At 63.9% G+C, this 20382-nt stretch overlaps 2 protein-coding genes and 1 long non-coding RNA gene across 3 annotated transcripts in view; 1 reads left to right on the top strand and 2 right to left on the bottom strand.

The window, feature by feature from the left end:
* Positions 1 to 1898: 1898 nt before the first annotated feature.
* LOC127466162 (uncharacterized) lies at positions 1899 to 2994 on the bottom strand. Its single transcript, XR_007902625.1, has 3 exons — positions 2818 to 2994; positions 1981 to 2767; positions 1899 to 1915 (listed from the first exon to the last, which is right to left on the bottom strand). It is a non-coding gene; the product is annotated as an uncharacterized LOC127466162 (long non-coding RNA).
* Positions 2995 to 5010: 2016 nt separating this feature from the next.
* On the bottom strand, positions 5011 to 12258 carry FIS1 (fission, mitochondrial 1). The gene is given in 6 exon segments (XM_051776767.1): positions 5011 to 5159; positions 5161 to 5194; positions 6024 to 6129; positions 7301 to 7377; positions 8931 to 9069; positions 12191 to 12258. Coding segments are annotated over 6 exon segments (456 nt in total). The 5' UTR covers positions 12236 to 12258; the 3' UTR covers positions 5011 to 5104.
* Positions 12259 to 12409: 151 nt separating this feature from the next.
* LOC127466159 (polyunsaturated fatty acid lipoxygenase ALOX15B-like) overlaps positions 12410 to 20382 on the top strand; it is a gene marked incomplete at its 3' end in the record, with an annotated part of 28321 nt that continues 20348 nt past the window's right edge. Inside the window, exons 1-8 of the mRNA XM_051776766.1 lie at positions 12410 to 12556; positions 16029 to 17189; positions 17645 to 17736; positions 18223 to 18616; positions 19674 to 19694; positions 19758 to 19799; positions 20078 to 20191; positions 20297 to 20378. Of these exons, the coding sequence (XP_051632726.1) occupies positions 17698 to 17736; positions 18223 to 18616; positions 19674 to 19694; positions 19758 to 19799; positions 20078 to 20191; positions 20297 to 20378 (692 nt within the window). The remainder of the gene's footprint in view (positions 12557 to 16028; positions 17190 to 17644; positions 17737 to 18222; positions 18617 to 19673; positions 19695 to 19757; positions 19800 to 20077; positions 20192 to 20296; positions 20379 to 20382) is intronic.

The raw sequence follows: 20382 nt of genomic DNA on the forward strand, positions 1-20382 counted from the left end.
CTCGCGGGACCCCCGAAAACGGCCCTCCCGGGCCGCCGGGGCGGGGCCCTGCTGGTGACTCGGGAGGTGACGGGGGGGGCGTCAGAGACCCCCCCGGGACCCCCCCGGAACCCCCCGGAACCCCCCAGGGGCCCCCCCAAAAACGGGACCCCCCAAAACGGGACCCCCTCCCCCGGGCTCGGCTGCCCTGCAGGTACTCGGGGGGGGGGACAGGGGGGGAGTCAGAGACCCCCCCCGGACCACCCCGGACCCCTCAGAGACCCCCAAAATCGGGACCGCCCCAGGGACCCTCCAGGATCCCCAAAAAAGGGACTCCCCCCCCCACCAGGGCTCGGCTGCCCTGCAGGTACTCTGGGGGGGGGGCGGGGGGGGGCGTCAGAGACCCCCCGGGACCCCCCCCGGACCCCTCCAGAGACCCCAAACTGGGACCCCCCCAGGGCCCCCGTGTCCCCCCCCAATGTCCCCCCAATGTCCCCCCAATGTCCCCAATGTCCCCCAATGTCCCCCCAATGTCCCCCCAATGTCCCCCCAATGTCCCCAATGTCCCCCCAATGTCCCCCAATGTCCCCAATGTCCCCAATGTCCCCCCAATGTCCCCCAATGTCCCCAATGTCCCCAATGTGTCCCCAATGTCCCCAATGTCCCCCCAATGTCCCCCCAATGTCCCCAATGTCCCCCCAATGTCCCCCCAATGTCCCCAATGTCCCCCCAATGTCCCCAATGTCCCCAATGTCCCCAATGTCCCAATGTGTCCCCAATGTCCCCCAATGTCCCCCCAATGTCCCCAATGTCCCCCCAATGTCCCCCAATGTCCCCAATGTCCCCCAATGTGTCCCCAATGTCCCCCAATGTCCCCCCAATGTCCCCCAATGTCCCCCAATGTCCCCCCAATGTCCCCCAATGTCCCCCAATGTCCCCCCAATGTCCCCAATGTCCCCACCCAATGTCCCCCAATGTCCCCAATGTCCCCCAATGTCCCCCAATGTCCCCCCAATGTCCCCCAATGTCCCCCAATGTCCCCCCAATGTCCCCGCCAATGTCCCCCAATGTCCCCAATGTCCCCCCCAATGTCCCCCAATGTCCCCCCAATGTCCCCCCAATGTCCCCCCAATGTCCCCCCAATGTCCCCCAATGTCCCCCAATGTCCCCCCAATGTCCCCAATGTCCCCAATGTCCCCCCAATGTCCCCCCCAATCCCCCCCAATGTCCCCCCCCCCGTACCTGGCAGGCTGACCAGTGACACCAGTGGCACGCAGGAGGTGACCCCGCTGGTGTCGGTGGCACAGTCTGCCCACAGCCCCCGGGTCACGGCCACGGCGGGCCACGGCGCTGGCCTGGCCCCCCCCCATCCCCCCACACCCCCCCGGCCACCGCGGCCACTGCCAGGCCCCAGCCGGCCACCCCCGCGGCCACCGCGGCCACCACGGCCCACGCCGGCACCCCCGAGGGCATCGGGGACACGGGGGGCTGGGGGCAACCGGGGGGCACTGGGGGGACTGGTGGTGCTGGGCACTGGTCACTGGTGGTGCTGGGCACTGGTCACTGGTGGTGCTGGTCACTGGTCACTGGTCACTGGGAGCACTGGTGGTGCTGGGCACTGGTGGCTCTGGTGGTACTGGGAGCACTGGTGGGGCTGGTCACTGGTCACTGGTCACTGGTGGTGCTGGTCACTGGTCACTGGGAGCACTGGGAGCACCCGGTCACTGGTGTGCACTGATCACTGGTGGTGCTGGTCACTGGGCACTGGTGGTGCTGGTGGCACTGGTGGCACTGGTGGTGCTGGTCCTGGTCACTGGGAGCACTGGGAGCACTGGTCACTGGTGGCACTGATCACTGGTGGTGCTGGTCACTGGTCACTGTGGCACTGGGAGCACTGGTGGTGCTGGTCACTGGTCACTGGTGGCACTGGTGGCCACTGGTGGTGCTGGTCCCTGGTCACTGGTGGCACTGGAGCACTGGTGGTGCTAGGTCCCTGGTCACTGGTGGCACTGGTGGCACTGGTGGTGCTGGTCACTGGTCACTGGTCCCTTGTGGTGCTGGTGGCACTGGTGTCACCGGTGACTGTCACTGGTGTCACTGGTGTCACTGGTGTCACCGATGTCCCCGGTGCCACTGGTGCTGCTGGTGTCCGTCACTGGTGTCACTGGTGTCACTGGTGCCACTGGTGTCACTGGCACTGGTGTCACCACTGTCCGTCACGAGTGGCACTGGTGCCACTGGTGTCACTGCTGTCACTGGTGTCCGTCACTGGTGTCCCTTGCTGGTGCCACTGGTGCCTGTCACCAGTCACTGTCACTGGTGTCACTGGTGTCACTGGTGTCACTGGTGTCCCTTGTTGGTGTCACTGGTGTCCGCCACTGGTCACTGTCACTGGTGTCTGTCACTGGTGGCACTGGTGGCACTGGTGTCTGTCACCGGTCACTGGTACTGGTGGCACTGGGTGGCACTGGTGTCTGTCACCAGTCACTGGCACTGGTGTCACTGGTTCCACTGGGGTCCCTGCTGTCCCTTGCTGGTGTCACTGGTGTCTGTCACTGTCACTTGGTGTCCGTCACTGGTGTCCCTGGTCACTGTCACTGGTTCCACTGGTGTCACTGGTGTCCCTCGCTGGTGTCACTGGTGTCCCTCGCTGGTGTCCCTGGTGTCCCCTGGTGGCACTGGTGGCACTGATGTCCTTGCTGGTGTCACTGGTGTCCCTCACTGGTGTCCCTGGTTCTGCTGGTGTCACTGGTGTCCCTGGTGTCACTGGTGTCCCTCGCTGGTGTCACTGGTGTCACTGGTGTCACTGGTGTCCCTCGCTGGTGTCACTGGTGTCACTGGGTGTCACTGGTGTCCGTCAGGAGTGTCACTGGTGTCACTGGTGTCCCCTCGCTGGGGTCTCTGGTGTCTGTCACTGGTGTCACTGGTGTCCCTTGCTGGTGCCACTGGTGTCCATCACCAGTCACTGGCACTGGTTCCACTGGTGTCACTGGTGCCACTGGTGTCACTGGTGTCCCTCGTCCCGTCCCGCACTCTCTCCGGTGTCACTGGTGTCCGTCACTGGTGTCACTGGTCCCTGTCCCAGTCCATCCCAGTCCCGTCCCCAGCCCAGCGGGTGTGTCCCCGGTGGGGGAGGGGCCGGGGGGGGGTCAGTTTGGGGGGTGCCCCCCCCCGCCCCTCCCCCCCCTCAGGAAGGAACCAGGTGTCCGGGCGCGCCCCCTCCCCCCTTCCTGCCCCCCCCGCCCCTCCCCCCCCAGGGGGGGACCCAAGGGGTCCCTCCGCCCCTCCCCCACCCCCGGACACCTTCCTGTTGACGCAAATTGGGGGGAGGGGGAGGGGCGAAGGGGGGGGAGGGACCCCCAAAAACGGCGGGGGGGGGAGGGGGACACTTGGGGGGCTCGGGGGACACTTGGGGGGGCTGAGGGGACACTGGGGGGCTGGGGAGACATTTGGGGGGCTGAGGGGAAACTTGGGGGGCTGAGGGGACACTTGGGGGGCTCGAAGGACACTTGGGGGGCTGGGGGGACACTTGGGGGGGCTTTGGGGACACTTGAGGGGCTGAGGGGGACATTGGGGGGCTGAGGAGAAGCTTGGGGGGCTGAGGGGACACTTGGGGGGCTGAGGGGACAGTGGGGGGCTCGGGGGACACTTGGGGGGCTGAGGGGACATTGGGGGGCTCGGGGGACACTTGGGGGGCTGAGGGGACATTGAGGGGGGCTCGGGGGACACTTTGGGGGGCTCGGGGAACACTTGGGGGGCTGAGGGGACACTTGGGGGCCTGAGGGGGACACTTGGGGGGCTCGGGGGGACACTTGGGGGGCTGAGGGGACATTGGGGGGCTGAGGGGACACTTGGGGGGCTCGGGGGGACACTTGGGGGGCTGAGGGGACATTGGGGGGCTCGGGGGACACTTGGGGGGGCTGAGGGAACACTTGGGGGCCTGAGGGGACATTGGGGGGCTCGGGGGACACTTGGGGGGCTGGGGGGACACTTGGGGGGCTCTGGGGACACTTGAGGGGCTGAGGGGACATTGGGGGGCTGAGGGAACACTTGGGGGGCTCGGGGGACATTGGGGGGGCTCAAGGGACACTTGGGGGGCTGAGGGGACATTGGGGGGCTGAGGGGACATTGGGGGGCTCGGGGGACACTTGGGGGGCTGAGGGGATATTGGGGGGCTCGGGGGACACTTGGGGGGCTGAGGGGGACACTTGGGGGGCTGAGGGTACATTGGGGGGCTGAGGGGACACTTGGGGGGCTCGGGGGACACTTGGGGGGCTGAGGGGACACTTGGGGGGGCTGAGGGGACACTTGGGGGGCTAGGGGGGACACTTGGGGGGCTGAGGGGACATTGGGGGGCTGAGGGGACATTGGGGGGCTCGGGGGACACTTGGTGGGGCTGAGGGGACATTGGGGGGCTGAGGGGACACTTGGGGGGCTCGGGGGACATTGGGGGGCTCGGGGGACACTTGGGGGGCTCGGAGGACACTTGGGGGGCTGAGGGGAGACTTGGGGGGCTGAGGGGAGACTTGGGGGGCTGAGGGGACTATGGGGGGCTCAGTTGGGGGTCTCTCCCCTTTCCCTCCCCCCACAGGTCTCTCCCCCCCCCGGTGGGGGGACGGGGGGCAGGAAAGGTGGGGGGGGGAGGGGCCGTTCCGGACCCCCGGACCCCTCCCCCCCAATGGCTGTGGGGGGATGGGCGCCCCTCCCCCCTCAGGCTCCTCCCCCCTCAGGCCCCGCGCCCCTCGGTGACGTCACGCGGAGCCGATCGAGGTTTATTTACAGCGGGGGGGGAGGGAGGGGCCGGGGGGGGGAGGGGACTCGGGGGTGGGGGAGGGGCGGGGGGGACACGCGGGAGTCCCCCAAGGCACTGGGGGGAGGGGCGGCGCCCGTGACGTCACAGTGGCGTCACAGCCTGTGCCAGGGGCACCGCCGGGGCGATCGTGACGTCACCCGTCGCGATGACGTCATCGCTCGCGCCCGTGACGTCACCGTGCCGATTCCTCTCGCCTGACGTCACGCGTGGGGGTGTGTCTTTTTCCTCGTGACGTCATCGCTCTGGCCCCCTCCCCCCCGGGGGGTCGAGGAGGGGGTGGGGGGGATGTGGGGGGGGGTGTGGGGGGAGGGGTCAGTGCCGGGCGCGCGCGATGGCCACGCCCAGGAGCCCGGCCACGCCCACGACCCACGCCCCCCACGATGGCGGCGCCCAGGAGACCCTCTGGGGGGACACGGGGGGGGGGGGGGGACACGGTCAGGGGGGGGGTCGGGACCACCGGGGGGGGCCACAGAGCCTCTGACCCCTGTGACCCCCCCAGTGACCCCCCAATGTCCCCCCAATGTCCCCCCAATGTCCCCCCAATGTCCCCCCCAATGTCCCCCCAATGTCCCCAATGTCCCCCCAATGTCCCCCAATGTCCCCAGTGACCCCCCCAATGTCCCCCCAATGTCCCCCCAATGTCCCCAATGTCCCCCAATGTCCCCAATGTCCCCCCCAATGTCCCCCCCAATGTCCCCCCCAATGTCCCCAATGTCCCCCAATGTCCCCAATGTCCCCAGTGACCCCCCCAATGTCCCCCCAATGTCCCCCAATGTCCCCAATGTCCCCCAATGTCCCCCCAATGTCCCCCAATGTCCCCCAATGTCCCCCCAATGTCCCCCCAATGTCCCCCAATGTCCCCCAATTGTCCGCCCAATCCCCCCAATCCCCCCCAATCCCCCCCAGTGTCCCCCCCAATCCCCCCCAATGTCCCCAATGTCCCCCCCAATGTCCCCCAATGTCCCCAATGTCCCCAATGTCCCCCCAATGTCCCCCAATGTCCCCAATGTCCCCAGTGACCCCCCAATGTCCCCCCCAATGTCCCCAATGTCCCCAGTGACCCCCCAATGTCCCCCCAATGTCCCCAATGTCCCCCCAATGTCCCCCCAATGTCCCCAATGTCCCCCCCAATGTCCCCCCAATGTCCCCAATGTCCCCCCAATCCCCCCCAATGTCCCCCCAATCCCCCCAATGTCCCCCCAATGTCCCCCCAATGTCCCCCCCCCCTCACCCCGTCTCAGGCGGCTCCGGACGCGGCTCCGCAGTCGCAGCACTTGGGAGTTTTGGGGCTCCAGGGCCAGGAGCCGCTCCAGGTGGGACAGGGAGCGCTCGTACTCCTGCCAGGGGGACAACACTGTCACCTCTGGGGCACCTCTGGGTCACCTCTGTCACCTGTGTGTCACCTGGGTCACCTCTATGTCACCTGTGTCACCTGTGTCACCCCCTGTCCCCTCCCCGCTCCAGGTGGGACAGGGAGCGCTCGTTACTCCTGCCATGGGGGACAACTGGGGCACCTCTGGGGCACCTCTGGGGCACCTGTGTGACCTCTGTGTCACCTCTGGGTCACCTGTGTCACCTGTGTCAGCTCTGGGTCACCTGTGTGTCACCTGTGTCACCCCCTGTCCCACCTGTGTCACCTCTGTGTCGCCTGTGTCACCTCTGTGTCACCTCAGTGTCACCTGTGTCACCTGTGTCCCCTGTGGGTCCCCCTGTCCCCCCTGTGTCACCTGGGTCACCTTTGTGTCACCTGTGTCACCTCTTGGTCATCTCTGTCTCACCTGGGTCACCTGTGTCACCCCTGTCCCCCCTGTGTCACCTCTGTGTCACCTCATTGTCACCTGTGTCACCTCTGGGTCATCTGTGTGTCACCTGTGTCACCTCTTGGTCACCTCTGTCTCACCTATGTCACCTCTATGTCACCTGTGTCACCTGTGTGTCACCTGGGTCACCTCTGGGTCACCTGTATGTCACCTGGCTCACCTGTGTCACCTCAATGTCCCCTCTGTCACCCCCTGTCCCCCCTGTGTCACCTGTGTCACCTCTGGGTCACCTCTGTCTCACCTGTGTCACCTCTATGTCACCTGTGTCCCCTGTGTCACCCCCTGTCCCCCCTGTGTCACCTGTGTCACCTCTTGGTGACCTCTGTGTCACCTGTGTCACCCCCTGTCCCCCCCTGGGTCACCTGTGTCACCTCTGGGTCACCTGTGTCACCTCTGGGTCACCTCTGGGTCATCTGTGTCACCTCTGGGTCACCTGTGTGTCACCTGGGTCACCTTTGTGTCACCTGTGCCACCTCTTGGTGACCTCTGTCTCACCTGTGTCACCTCAATGTCACCTGTGGGTCACCTGTGGGTCACCTGTGTCACCTCAATGTCACCTGTGGGTCACCTGTGTCACCTCAATGTCACCTGTGTCCCCCCCTGTCCCCCCTGTGTCACCTGTGGGTCACCTGTGTCACCTGTGGGTCACCTGTGTCACCTGTGTCCCCCCCCGTCGCTGCGTGCCCACCTTGAGCCGGTAGTTGCCCAGGGCCAGGTAGAAGACGATGTCCCTCTGCTCCTCCGGGGGGGCCTCGGGCAGCAGCTCTGGGGGGAGGGACATCAACCCCCCGAGACCCCACAGAGACCCCCAAAACCCCCCCAGAGACCTCTCAGAGACCCCCCAGAGACCCTCAGAGACCCCAAAACCCACCAGAGACCCCCTGAGGACCCCACAGAGACCCCCAAAACCCACCAGAGACCCCCTGAGACCCCACAGAGACCCCAAACACTCCCCTGAGACGCCACAGAGACCCCACAGAGACCCCAAAAACTCCCCTGAGACCCCACAGAGACCCCAAAACCCACCAGAGACCCCACAGAGACCCCACAGAGACCCCAAAACCCACCAGAGACCCCCCCTGAGACCCCAAAACCCCCCCCGAGCCCCCAAAAATGCCCTGAGATCCCCAAAGACCCCCCGAGACCCCACAGAGACCCCAAAACTCCCCTGAGATCCCCCAGAGACCCCCCCGAGACCCCAAACACTCCCCTGAGACCCCAAAACCCACCAGAGACACCCCGAGACCCCCCGAGACCCCAAAAACCCCCCAGAGACCCCCAAAAACTCCCCTGAGATCCCCAAAGACCCCAAAGCTCCCCCGAGAAACCCCCGAGACCCCAAAACCCCCCCCAGAGACTCCAAAACCCCCCCAGAGACTCCAAAAATTCCCCTGAGAGCCCCAAAACCCCTCCGAGACCCGCCCATCCCATTGACCCCACCCACCCCACTGACCACACCCATCCCATTGACCCCACCTACCCCCCTGACCCCACCCATCCTATTGACCACACCTCCCACCCCCCTGACCCCACCCACCCCATTGACCACACCCATTCCGATGACCACACCCACCTCATTGACCACACCCACCCCATCTATCCCACCCCCCACTGACCACACCCACCCCACTGACCACACCCACCTCATTGACCACACCCACCCCACTGACCACACCCATCCCATCTACCCCACCCATCTCAATGACCACACCCACCTTATTGACCACACCCACCCCACTGACCCACACCCACCCCATCGACCACACCCACCCCATTGACCACACCCACCCCATTGACCACACCCACCCCACTGACCACACCCCACCCCATTCACCCCACCCACCCCATCGACCACAACCCACACCTACCCCATTGACCACACCCACCCCATTGACCACACCCATCCCCTTGACCACTACCCATCCCATCCTCTTGACCCACTCATCCCACTGACCACACCCACCCACTGACCACACCCACCCCACTGACCACACCCACCCACTGACCACACCCACCCCATCAACCCCACCCACCCCACTGACCACACCCACCCCACTGACCACACCCACCCCTCTCGTCCCCACCCCCCATTGACCACACCCACCCCACTGACCACACCCACCCATTGACCACACCCACCCCATTGACCACACCCACCCCATTGACCACACCCACCCCACTGACCACACCCACCACATTGACCACACCCACCCCATCAACCCCACCCACCCCATCTATCCCACCCACCCCCATCAACCACACCCCCCTGGCCCCGCCCACCCCCTGGCCCCGCCCACCCCCCTGGCCCCGCCCCTCACCGCCGAGCAGGGCGACCCCGCGGGCCACGTGTCCGTGCTGCCCGTAGGGGCTGCGCACGAGCCCCCACCCGTACTCGAACCGGCTCTGCCGCGACACCGCGCCCCGCTGGCACTGCTCGGCGTACCGGCGCTCCAGGGCCTGGGGGGACATTGGGGACATTGGGGACATTGGGGGGACATTGGGGGGACATTGGGGACATTGGGGGGACATTGGGGACATTGGGGACATTGGGGACATTGGGGGGACATTGGGGGACATTGGGGGGACATTGGGGGACATTGGGGGGACATTGGGGGGACATTGGGGGAGAACATTGGGGGATATTGGGGGACATTGGGGGGGACATTGGGGGGTCATTGGGGACATTGGGGACATTGGGGACATTGGGGACACATTGGGGGGACATTGGGGGACATTGGGGGACATTGGGGGACATTGGGGACACATTGGGGGGACATTGGGGGGACATTGGGGACATTGGGGACATTGGGGACATTGGGGGACACATTGGGGGACATTGGGGGGGACATTGGGGGACATTGGGGGGGGGATTGGGGGGGGACATTGGGGGACATGGGGGACATTGGGGGGGACATTGGGGGACATTGGGGGGACATTGGGGGACATTGGGGGGACATTGGGGGACATTGGGGGGACATTGGGGACATTGGGGACATTGGGGGACACTGGGGGGACATTGGGGGACATTGGGGACATTGGGGACATTGGGGGGACATTGGGGGGACATTGGGGACATTGGGGGACATTGGGGACATTGGGGGGACATTGGGGGGACATTGGGGGGACATTGGGGGACATTGGGGGGACATTGGGGGGACATTGGGGGGACATTGGGGGACATTGGGGACATTGGGGACATTGGGGGGACATTGGGGACATTGGGGGGACATTGGGGGGGACATTGAGGACATTGGGGGGACATTGGGGACATTGGGGACATTGGGGGACATTGGGGACATTGGGGGGACATTGGGGGGACATTGGGGGGACATTGGGGGACATTGGGGGACATTGGGGACATTGGGGACATTGGGGACATTGGGGGGACATTGGGGACATTGGGGGACATTGGGGGACATTGGGGACATTGGGGGGACATTGGGGGGACATTGGGGGGACATTGGGGACATTGGGGGACATTGGGGACATTGGGGACATTGGGGACATTGGGGGGACATTGGGGGGACATTGGGGGGACATTGGGGGACATTGGGGACATTGGGGACATTGGGGGACATTGGGGACATTGGGGGGACATTGGGGACATTGGGGGACATTGGGGGACATTGGGGACATTGGGGGGACATTGGGGGGACATTGGGGGGGACATTGGGGACATTGGGGGACATTGGGGACATTTGGGGACATTGGGGACATTGGGGGGACATTGGGGGGACATTGGGGGGACATTGGGGGACATTGGGGACATTGGGGACATTGGGGGACATTGGGGGACATTGGGGGGACATTGGGGGGACATTGGGGGACATTGGGGGGACATTGGGGACATTGGGGGACATTGGGGACATTGGGGACATTGGGGGGGACATTGGGGGGGACACGGGGGGGACACGGGGGGGCAGGGGGGGTTGGGGGGCAGGGGGGGGGTCTGGGGGCAGTGGGGGGCACACTGGCAATGGGGGGGGTCCCGGAACAGGGGCAGTGGGGTGGACAGACTGGGGGGTCACTGGATGGGCACTGGGAGCACTGGGGGGGCACTGGAAGGTGACTGGGAAGACAGTGGGGGGTTACTGGGAGGATACTGGGAGCACTGGGGGATACTGGGAAGGCACTGGGAAGACACTGGAAGGTTACTGGGAGGGGATGGGGGAGCACTGGGGGATACTGGGAGGGCACTGGGAGCACTGGGGGATACTGGGAGGGCACTGGGAGCACTGGGGGATACTGGGAGGGCACTGGAAGGTTACTGGGAGGATACTGGGAGCACTGGGGGATACTGGGAGGGCACTGGGAGCAGTGGGGGGGGCATTGGGAGGGCACTGGGAGCAGTGGGGGGGGCACTGGGAGGGCACTGGGAAGACACTGGAAGGTTACTGGGAAGACACTGGGAGCACTGGGGGATACTGGGGAGCTAATGAGGGGTTACTGGGAGGATACTGGGAGAGTACTGGCAAGACACTGGGAAGTTACTGGAAGGGGATTGGAAGCACTGGGGGATACTGGGAGGGCACTGGGAGCACTGGGAGGATATTGGGGACCTACTGGGGGGTTACTGGGAGGGCACTGGGAGCATTGGGGGGGCACTGGGACGGCACTGAGAAGACACTGGGGGGGCACTGGGGGATACTGGGAGGGCATTGGGAGCACTGGGGGATACTGGGAGAGTACTGGGAGAGTACTGGGAAGACACTGGGAGCACTGGGAGGTGACTGGGAGGGGCACTGGGAGCACTGGGGGACACTGGAAAGATACTGGGGAGCTACCAGGGGCTTACTGGGAGGGTACTGGGAGCACTGGGAGATACTGGGAGGGCACTGGGAAGACACTGGGAGGTAACTGGAAGGGGCTGCGGTGTACTGGGGGATACTGGGAGGGCACTGGGAGCACTGGGAGGATACTGGGGAGCTACTGGGGGGTTACTGGGAGGGCACTGGGAGGACTGGGGGGGCACGGGGGGCGTGGCCATTTCGCCATGTGGGCGTGGCTTCCGCACAAGTGGGCGGTGGCCACACCCAGCTATCCAGATGGGGGCGTGGTTTCATCACAATTGGGGGCGTGGAAAGGACGGCTGGGGCGTGGCCTGGGGGCGTGTCCACGCCCACCTCACCCTGAAGGGGGTCCCGGGCCCAAAGGGGGGCGTGTCATCCCGGGGAGGGGCGTGGCCTCCCCATGAGGTGGGTGTCAGAGGGGTCACGGGGGGATGGGAGGGACTGGGAGCACTGGAAGCACTGGGGAGGATACTGGGGAGCTACTGGGGGGTTACTGGAGGGGCACTGGGAGCACTGGGGGGCGTGGCTTTTCCAATTGGGGGCGTGGCTTCCCCATAAAGTGGGCGGGGCCACACCGGGGGAGGTCCCCGGATGGGGCGTGGCCAACGCGAGGGGCGTGACCCGCGCTGTGACCACGCCCACCGCCCGAAAGGGGGGTCCCGGGCCGGGCCCGAAGGGGGCGTGGCCGGGAGGGGGGTCGCGGCTGGTTTTGGGTGGGGGGGTGTCCGGGGGTGGGCGTGGCCCCCCGAGGGGGGCGTGTCCTCTCCGGGGGAGGGGCGTGGCCTCACCATCAGATCCTCGACCGCCACCACATCGTCGAACTCGGGGTCCATCGCGCCCGGAAGTGACGCCGGAAGTGACGCACGCCGATCCCGCCCCCTCCCGCCGCCAATTGGCCGCCGCCCCCGCGGGGCGCGCCGCCATTGGCCCGGAGGCGCGCGGGGCGCGCCCCGATTGGTCGCCGCCCGCTGTCAGTCACTCCCCTCAGCGGGCCGGGCGCCGCCATGGCCGCCGTGTACCGGGTGCGGGTCCGCACCGGCACCGCTCCCGCCGCCGGCACCGGCGACGCCATCGCCCTCACCCTCGTGGGCACCCGCGGCAGCAGCCCCAGGACACCCCTGGACCGATGGGGGCCCGACTTCGGCTGCGGGGCGGTGAGAGAGGGCCGGGGGGCCAGGGGGATGGGGGGCACGGGGAGGCCTCGTCAGCCCTAAGAGGGTCTGGGGGGTCCTGGAGGGGGTCTGAGGGGTTTGAGGGGGTTTAGGGGGGTCTGGGGGGTCCTGGAGGGGGTCTAGGAGGGTTTGAGGGGGGTCTGGGGGGTCCTGGAGGGGGTCTGAGGGGGTTTGAGGGGGGTTTAGGGGGGTCTAAGGGAGTCCTGGAGGGGGTCTGGGAGGGTTTGAGGGGGTTCTGGGGGTTTCTGGGGGGTCCTGGATGGGGTCTGGGAGGGTTTGAGGGGGGTCTGGAGGTTCCTGGGGGGGTCCTGGAGGATGTCTGAGGGGGTTTGAGGGGGGTTTAGGGGGGTCTAAGGGGGTCCTGGAGGGGGTCTGAGAGGGTTTGAGGGGGTTCTGGAGGTTCCTGGGGGGTCCTGGAGGGGGTCTGGGGAGGTCTGGGGGGGTCTGGGAGGGTTTGGGGGGGTTGAGAGGGATCTGGGGGGGTCCTGGAGGGGCCTGGTCATCCCTAAGGGGGGGGCTGGAGGGTTCTGAGGGGGGTTTGGGGATTCCTGGGAGGTCCTGGGGGGGGTTGAGGAGCGTCTGGGGGGTCCTGGAGGGGTTTGAGGGGGATCTGGAGGGGGTTTAAGGGGGGTCTGGGGGGTCCTGGAGGGATTTGAGGGGGTCTGGGGGGGGGTTAAGGAGGGTCTGGGGGGCCCTGGGGGGATCTGGGGGGTCCTGGAGGGGTTTAAGGGGGGTCTGGAGGGTCCTGGAGGGGTCTGGAGGGTCCTGGAGGGGTCTGGGGGGTCCTGGAGGTGTTTGAGGGGGTCTGGGGGGGATTTAAGGAGGGTCTGGAGGGTCCTGGAGGGGTCTGGGGGGTCCTGGAGGTGTTTGAGGGGGTTCCTGGGGGGGTCCTGGTCACCCTTGTGGGGGGCTGGGGACATCTCTGTCCTTTCTGGGGGGGGTCTTGGTGGCACTTGGGTCCCTTTGGTGGCACCTCTGTCCCTTTTGGGGGGGTTGGTGGCACCTCTGTCCCTTCTGGGGGCACCTTTGTCCTTTTTGGGGACACCTGAGTCCCTTTTGGGGGGGTCTTGATGACATCTGGGTCCCTTTTAGTGACACCTGTGTCCCTTTGGGGACACCTGGGTCCCTTCTGGTGGCACCTGGGTCCCTTTTGGTGACACCTGGGTCCCTTTTGGTGACACCTGGGTCCCTTTTAATGACACCTCTGTCCATTTTGGTGGCACTTGTGTCCCTTTTGGTGGCCCCTGTGTCCCTTTTGGGGACACCTGTGTCCCTTTGGTGGCACCTGTGTCCCTTTTGGGGACACCTGGGTCCCTTTTAGTGGCACCTGAGTCCCTTTTAGTGGCACTTGTGTCCCTTTTAAGGGGGTTGGTGGCACCTGTGTCCCTTTTGGTGACACCTGGGTCCCTTTTAATGACACCTGAGTCCCTTTTAGTGGCACCTCTGTCCCTTTGGGTGACACCTGAGTCCCTTTTATTGGCACCTGGGTCCCTTTTAGTGACACCTGAGTCCCTTTTGGGGGGGGTCTTGGTGACATCTGGGTCCCTTTTAGTGACACCTGGGTCCCTTTTAGTGGCACCTCTGTCCCTTTTAATGACACCTCTGTCCCTTTTGGTGGCCCCTGTGTCCCTTTGGTGGCACCTGTGTCCCTTTGGTGGCCCCTGTGTCCCTTTTGGTGGCCCGGGGGTGCCATGAGGGTGACACCCAGGGCGGGGCCGGGCCGGGTGACCCCGGGGGTGGCCTTGGGGACACGGGGACGGTGTCGCCATCCCCGGCAGGGCGGGGACAGGGGTGGGGACACGGGGTGGGGACACTGGGGACAGGGAGGGTGGCACAGCAGTGGGGACATTGGGGACAGGGAGGGTGGCACAGCAATGGGGACATTGGGGACAGAGGTGGGGACACAGCAATGGGGACATTGGGGACAGAGGTGGGGACACAGCAATGGGGACATTGGGGACAGGGAGGGTGGCACGGGGGTGGTGACACAGCAGTGGTGACGCTGGGGACATGGGGACACAGGGGTGGGGACATTGGGGGCAGGGTGGGGACACAGGGGTGGTGACATTGGGGACAGGGAGGGTGACACAGCAGTGGGGACATTGGGGACAGGGATGGGGACAGGGGTAGTGACACCAGGATGGTGACGTTGGGGACAGGGGTGGGGACACAGGGATGGGGACACTGGGGTGGTGACACAGCAGTGGGGACATTGGAGACAGGGATGGGGACAAGTGGTGGTGACATTGGGGACACTGGGGTGGTGACACAGGTAGTGACACAGCAGTGGTGACAGTGGTGGCAAGGATGGTGACACTGGGATGGTGACACAGCAGTGGTGACACTGGGGACAGGGGTGGGGACACAGCAGTGGTGACATTGGGGACAGGGGCAGGGACAAGTGGTGGTGACATTGGGGACAGGGGTGGTGACACAGCAATGGGGACATTGGGGATGGGGTGGGGACACCAGGGTGGGGACATTGGGGCAGGGAGGGTGACACAGGGATGGTGACATTGGGGACACTGGGGTGGTGACACAGCAGTGGTGACGTTGGGGACGAGGTGGGGACGTGGGGGTGGTGACATTGGGGACACTGGGGTGGTGACACTGGGCTGGTGACATTGGGGATAAGGAGGGTGACACAGCAATGGGGACATTGGGGACGGGGTGGGGACATGGGGATGGTGACATCGGGGACAGGGGTGGTGACACAGCAATGGGGACGTTGGGGTGGGGACATTGGGGTGGTGACATTGGGGACAGGGAGGGTGACACAGGAGTGGTGACACCATGATGTGACACTAGTGAGAGGGATGGGGACACAGGGACAGGGGTGGGGACACAGGGACGTGACAGTGGTGACAGGGGTGGGGACACAGGGACAGGGATGGGGACACAGGGACAGGGATGGAGGGACAGGGGTGGTGACACGGGGATGTGACAGAGGTGACAGGGATGGGGACATCAGGGTTGTGACACTGTGATGTGACAGTGGTGACAGGGGTGGTGACACAGGGAGGTGATAGAGGTGACAGGGATGGGGACACAGGGATGGGGACACGGAGATGTGGCAGTGGTGACAGGGGTGGGGACACGGGGACAGGGGTGGTGACATTGGGATGGGGACACGGAGATGTGGCAGTGGTGACAGGGGTGGGGATATCAGGGTTGTGACAGTGGTGACAGGGGTGGTGACACAGCAATGGTGACACAGGGATGTGACACTGGTGACAGGGATGGGGACATCGGGGTTGTGGCACCGTGATGTGACAGTGGTGACAGGGGTGGGGGACATTGGGATGTGACAGTGGTGACAGGGATGGGGACACGGGGACAGGGATGGTGACACAGGGATGGGGACACCGGGGTGATGACACAGGTGACAGGGGTGGTGACACAGGGAGGTGACACGGGGGTGTGGCAGAGGTGACACGGTGCCGTTGTTCCCCAGCGGGTGCTGGTGACGGTGACCCAGCGACGGTGACCCGGGGATGGTGACAGAGGTGGTGGTGGCACAGCAAGGTGGGGGCAGCGGTGGCCTGGTGACGGTGACAGCGCTGGCCTGGTGACGGTGACAGCGGTGGCCTGGTGACGGTGACAACGGTGACCTGGTGATGCTGACACAGCCATGGTGACGATGGTGACGCAGCGATGGTGACAACGGTGACACGGTGACGGTGACAACGGTGGCGGTGACAACGGTGGCCTGGTGATGGTGACACAGCCACGGTGACAAGAGTGGCCCGGTGATGGTGACACAGTGATGGTGACAATGGTGACCTGGCGATGGTGACACAGCCATGGTGACACAGCCTTGGTGACAATGGTGACACACTGATGGTGACAACGGTGGCCTGGTGATGGTGACAGCGGTGGCAGTGGCAGCAGTGGCCTGGTGATGGTGACACAGCCATGGTGACAACAGTGACACAGCGATGGTGACAACGGTGACACGGTGATGGTGACAATGGTGGCACAGCCTTGGTGACAATGGTGACACAGTGATGGTGACAACGGTGACACAGCCTTGGTGACACAGCCTTGGTGACAATGGTGACACAGTGATGGTGACAATGGTGACACAGCCACGGTGACAATGGTGGCCTGGTGACGGTGACACAGCCTTGGTGACAATGGTGGCACAGTGATGGTGACAAGAGTGGCCTGGTGACGGTGACGATGGTGGCACAGCCATGGTGACAACAGTGACACAGCCATGGTGACAGCCACGGTGACAACGGTGGCCTGGTGATGGTGACACACCCGCAGTGACTATGGTGACACAGTGATGGTGACAGTGGTGGCCTGGTGATGGTGACACAGTGATGGTGACTATGGTGACACAGCCATGGTGACAGTGGTGGCCTGGTGATGGTGACACAGTGATGGTGACGATGGTGACACAGCCACGGTGACAACGGTGACACAGCCATGGTGACAATGGTGGCCTGGTGATGGTGACACAGTGATGGTGACAAGAGTGGCCCGGTGATGGTGACACAGCCATGGTGACAACGGTGACACAGGGATGGTGACAATGGTGGCCTGGTGATGGTGACACAACCACGGTGACAATGGTGACACAGTGATGGTGACACAACCTTGGTGACAAGTGTGGCCCACTGATGGTGACACAGTGATGGTGAGAAGAGTGTCCTGGTGACGGTGACAACAGTGACACAGTGATGGTGACAACAGTGGCCTGGTGACGGTGACACAGCCTCGGTGACAATGGTGGCAGTGATGGTGACAACAGTGACACAGCAATGGTGACACAGCCTTGGTGGCAGTGGTGACACAGCAACGGTGACAACGGTGACACGGTGATGGTGACACAGCCTTGATGACAGCAGTGACGCAATGATGGTGACACAGCCGTGGTGACACAGTGATGGTGACAAGAGTGGCTTGGTGATGGTGACACAGCCTTGGTGACAACGGTGACACAGCCATGGTGACAGTGGTGGCCTGGTGATGGTGACACAGCCTTGATGACAGCAGTGACACAGTGATGGTGACAAGAGTGGCCTGGTGGTGGTAACAGTGGTGGCACAGCCATGGTGACAGCGGTGGCCTGGTGATGGTGATGACACAGCCGTGGTGACAGTGGTGACACGGTGATGGTGACAGTGATGGCAGCGAAGGTGGCAGTGCCGAGGGTGAGCTGGTGATGGTGACAGTGACGGTGACACTGACCCAGCACCTGCTGTGGGGACAATGACACAGTGCCCTCAGTGTGCTCCTGATGTCCCCAATGTCCCCCCAATGTCCCCCCAATGTCCCCCCAATGTCCCCCAATCCCCCCAATGTCCCCCCAATGTCCCCCCAATGTCCCCCCAATGTCCCCAATGTCCCCCCAATGTCCCCCCAATGTCCCCCAATGTCCCCAATGTCCCCCCAATGTCCCCCCAATGTCCCCAATGTCCCCAATGTCCCCAATGTCCCCAATGTCCCCAATGTCCCCCAATGTCCCCCCAATGTCCCCAATGTCCCCAATGTCCCCAATGTCCCCCAATGCCCCCCCAATGTCCCCCCAATGTCCCCAATGTCCCCAATGTCCCCCAATGCCCCCCCAATGTCCCCAATGTCCCCAATGTCCCCCCAATGTCCCCAATGTCCCCCCAATGTCCCCAATGTCCCCCCAGGTGACAGATTACCTGCTGGAGGTGCCCCGCCCCCTGGGCCGGCTGTTGGTGGCCCGGGTGCACAAGTGTCCCCGCCGGGGGGTCCCCGACACCTCCTGGTTCCTGGAGACCCTCGTGGTGTGGGGGGGGAGGGACCCCCTCGGGGACCCCCCCAGGGACCCCCTGGATGAAGAGGAGGAGGAGGAGGAGGAGGAGGAAGGGGACGGTGACAGCGGGGACGAGGAGGAGGAAGAGGAGGAGGAGGAGGAGGAGGAGGAGGAGGAGGAGGAGGAGGAGGAGGAGGAAGGGGACAGTGAGGAGGAGGAGGAGGAGCCTGAGCAGGAGGAGGAGGAACCTGAGGAAGAGGAGGAGGAGGAGGAGGAGGAAGAGGAGGAGGAGCCCGAGGATGCCGCAGGTGAGGGCCCTGGCACCGCAGGGGACGGCTGTGACGTCACCCGTGACGTCATCACCACTGCAGGTGACACGGCTGACATCGCAGGTGACACCAGTGACATCGCAGGTGACACCAGTGACATCACAGGTGATGTCATCACCCCTGCAGGTGACGTCACCGACACCACAGGTGACACCAGTGACGTCACAGGTGATGTCATCACCTCTGCAGGTGACACGGCTGACATCGCAGGTGACACCAGTGACGTCACAGGTGACATTAATGACACCATAGGTGACACCAGTGACATCACAGGTGATGTCATCACCCCTGCAGGTGATGTCACCAACACCACAGGTGACACCAATGACATCACAGGTGATGTCATCACCTCTACAGGTGATGTCACCAACACCACAGGTGACACCAATGACATCACAGGTGACACCAATGACACCACAGGTGACACATCTGATGTCACCTGCAGAGGTGATGACGTCACCAACACCACAGGTGACATCACTGACATCACAGGTGGCACCAATGACATCACAGGTGACACCAATGACATCACAGGTGGCACCAATGACATCACGGGTGACATCAATGACATCACAGGTGGCACCAATGACATCACAGGTGACATCACTGACATCACAGGTGACATCACTGTGAGTACAGGTGACACCAGTGACATCACAGGTGACATCAATGACATCACAGGTGACACAAATAATACCACAGGTGACATCAATGACATCACAGGTGACAGTAATGACATCACAGGTGACACCAATGACATCACAGGTGACACCAATGACATCACGGGTGATATCATTGACATCACAGGTGACACCCATGAGCTCACAGGTGACGCCCATGACATCACAGGTGACACCTGTGACGTCACAGGTGGCTTATGACATCTCAAGTGGTGTCAGTGTCAGCAGAGGTGACAGCTGTGACATCACAGGTGACACCAATGACGTCACAGGTGACATCAGCGACATCACAAGTGACTTCAATGACATCACAGGTGGTGTCAGTGACATCACAGATGACAGTTATGTCCTCACAGGTGACATCAATGACATCACAAGTGACACAAATGACGTCACAGGTGGTGTCAGTGACATCACAGGTGACATCAATGACATCACAGGTGACACCAATGACATCACAGGTGACATCAATGACATCACAAGTGACACAAATGACATCACAGGTGGTGTCAGTGACATCACAGGTGACACCAGTGACATCACAGGTGACACAAATGACATCACAGGTGACACCAGTGACATCACAGGTGACATCAATGACATCACAGGTGACACCAATGACCTCACAGGTGACAGCAGTGACCCCTCAGGTGACCCCAATGACCTCCAGATGACCCCCGTGACCCCCCCAGGTGACGCCGTGTGTGTTGTCCCCCCCAGGTGACCCCCCTGACCCCGTGTGTGTCGTTGTCCCCCCCAGGTGACCCCCCCGGTGACCCCGCTGACCCCGCTGACCTCGCCCCCGGCCCCTTCCACTTCCCGTGCTACCGCTGGCTGGAGGGTTACGGCACCTGGGACCTGCCCGAGGGCACAGGTGACCCCGGGGACACCTTGGGGACACCTTGGGGACACCCTGGGGACACCTGGGGACCCCCCAGGTGTGACCCCGAGGGTGACACCCCCCCGTGTCACCCCCCAGCCACCACCCCCGCCATGGAGCAACACCCGCGGCTGCGGCGGCTGCGGCGGAGCCTCCTCAGGGACAGGAGGAGGAGGTACAGGTGA

The sequence above is a fragment of the Manacus candei genome, unplaced genomic scaffold (assembly GCF_025592945.1).
Source record: "Manacus candei isolate 608988 ecotype Guabito, Panama unplaced genomic scaffold, ASM2559294v1 h1tg000624l, whole genome shotgun sequence".
Lineage (NCBI taxonomy): Eukaryota > Metazoa > Chordata > Aves > Passeriformes > Pipridae > Manacus > Manacus candei.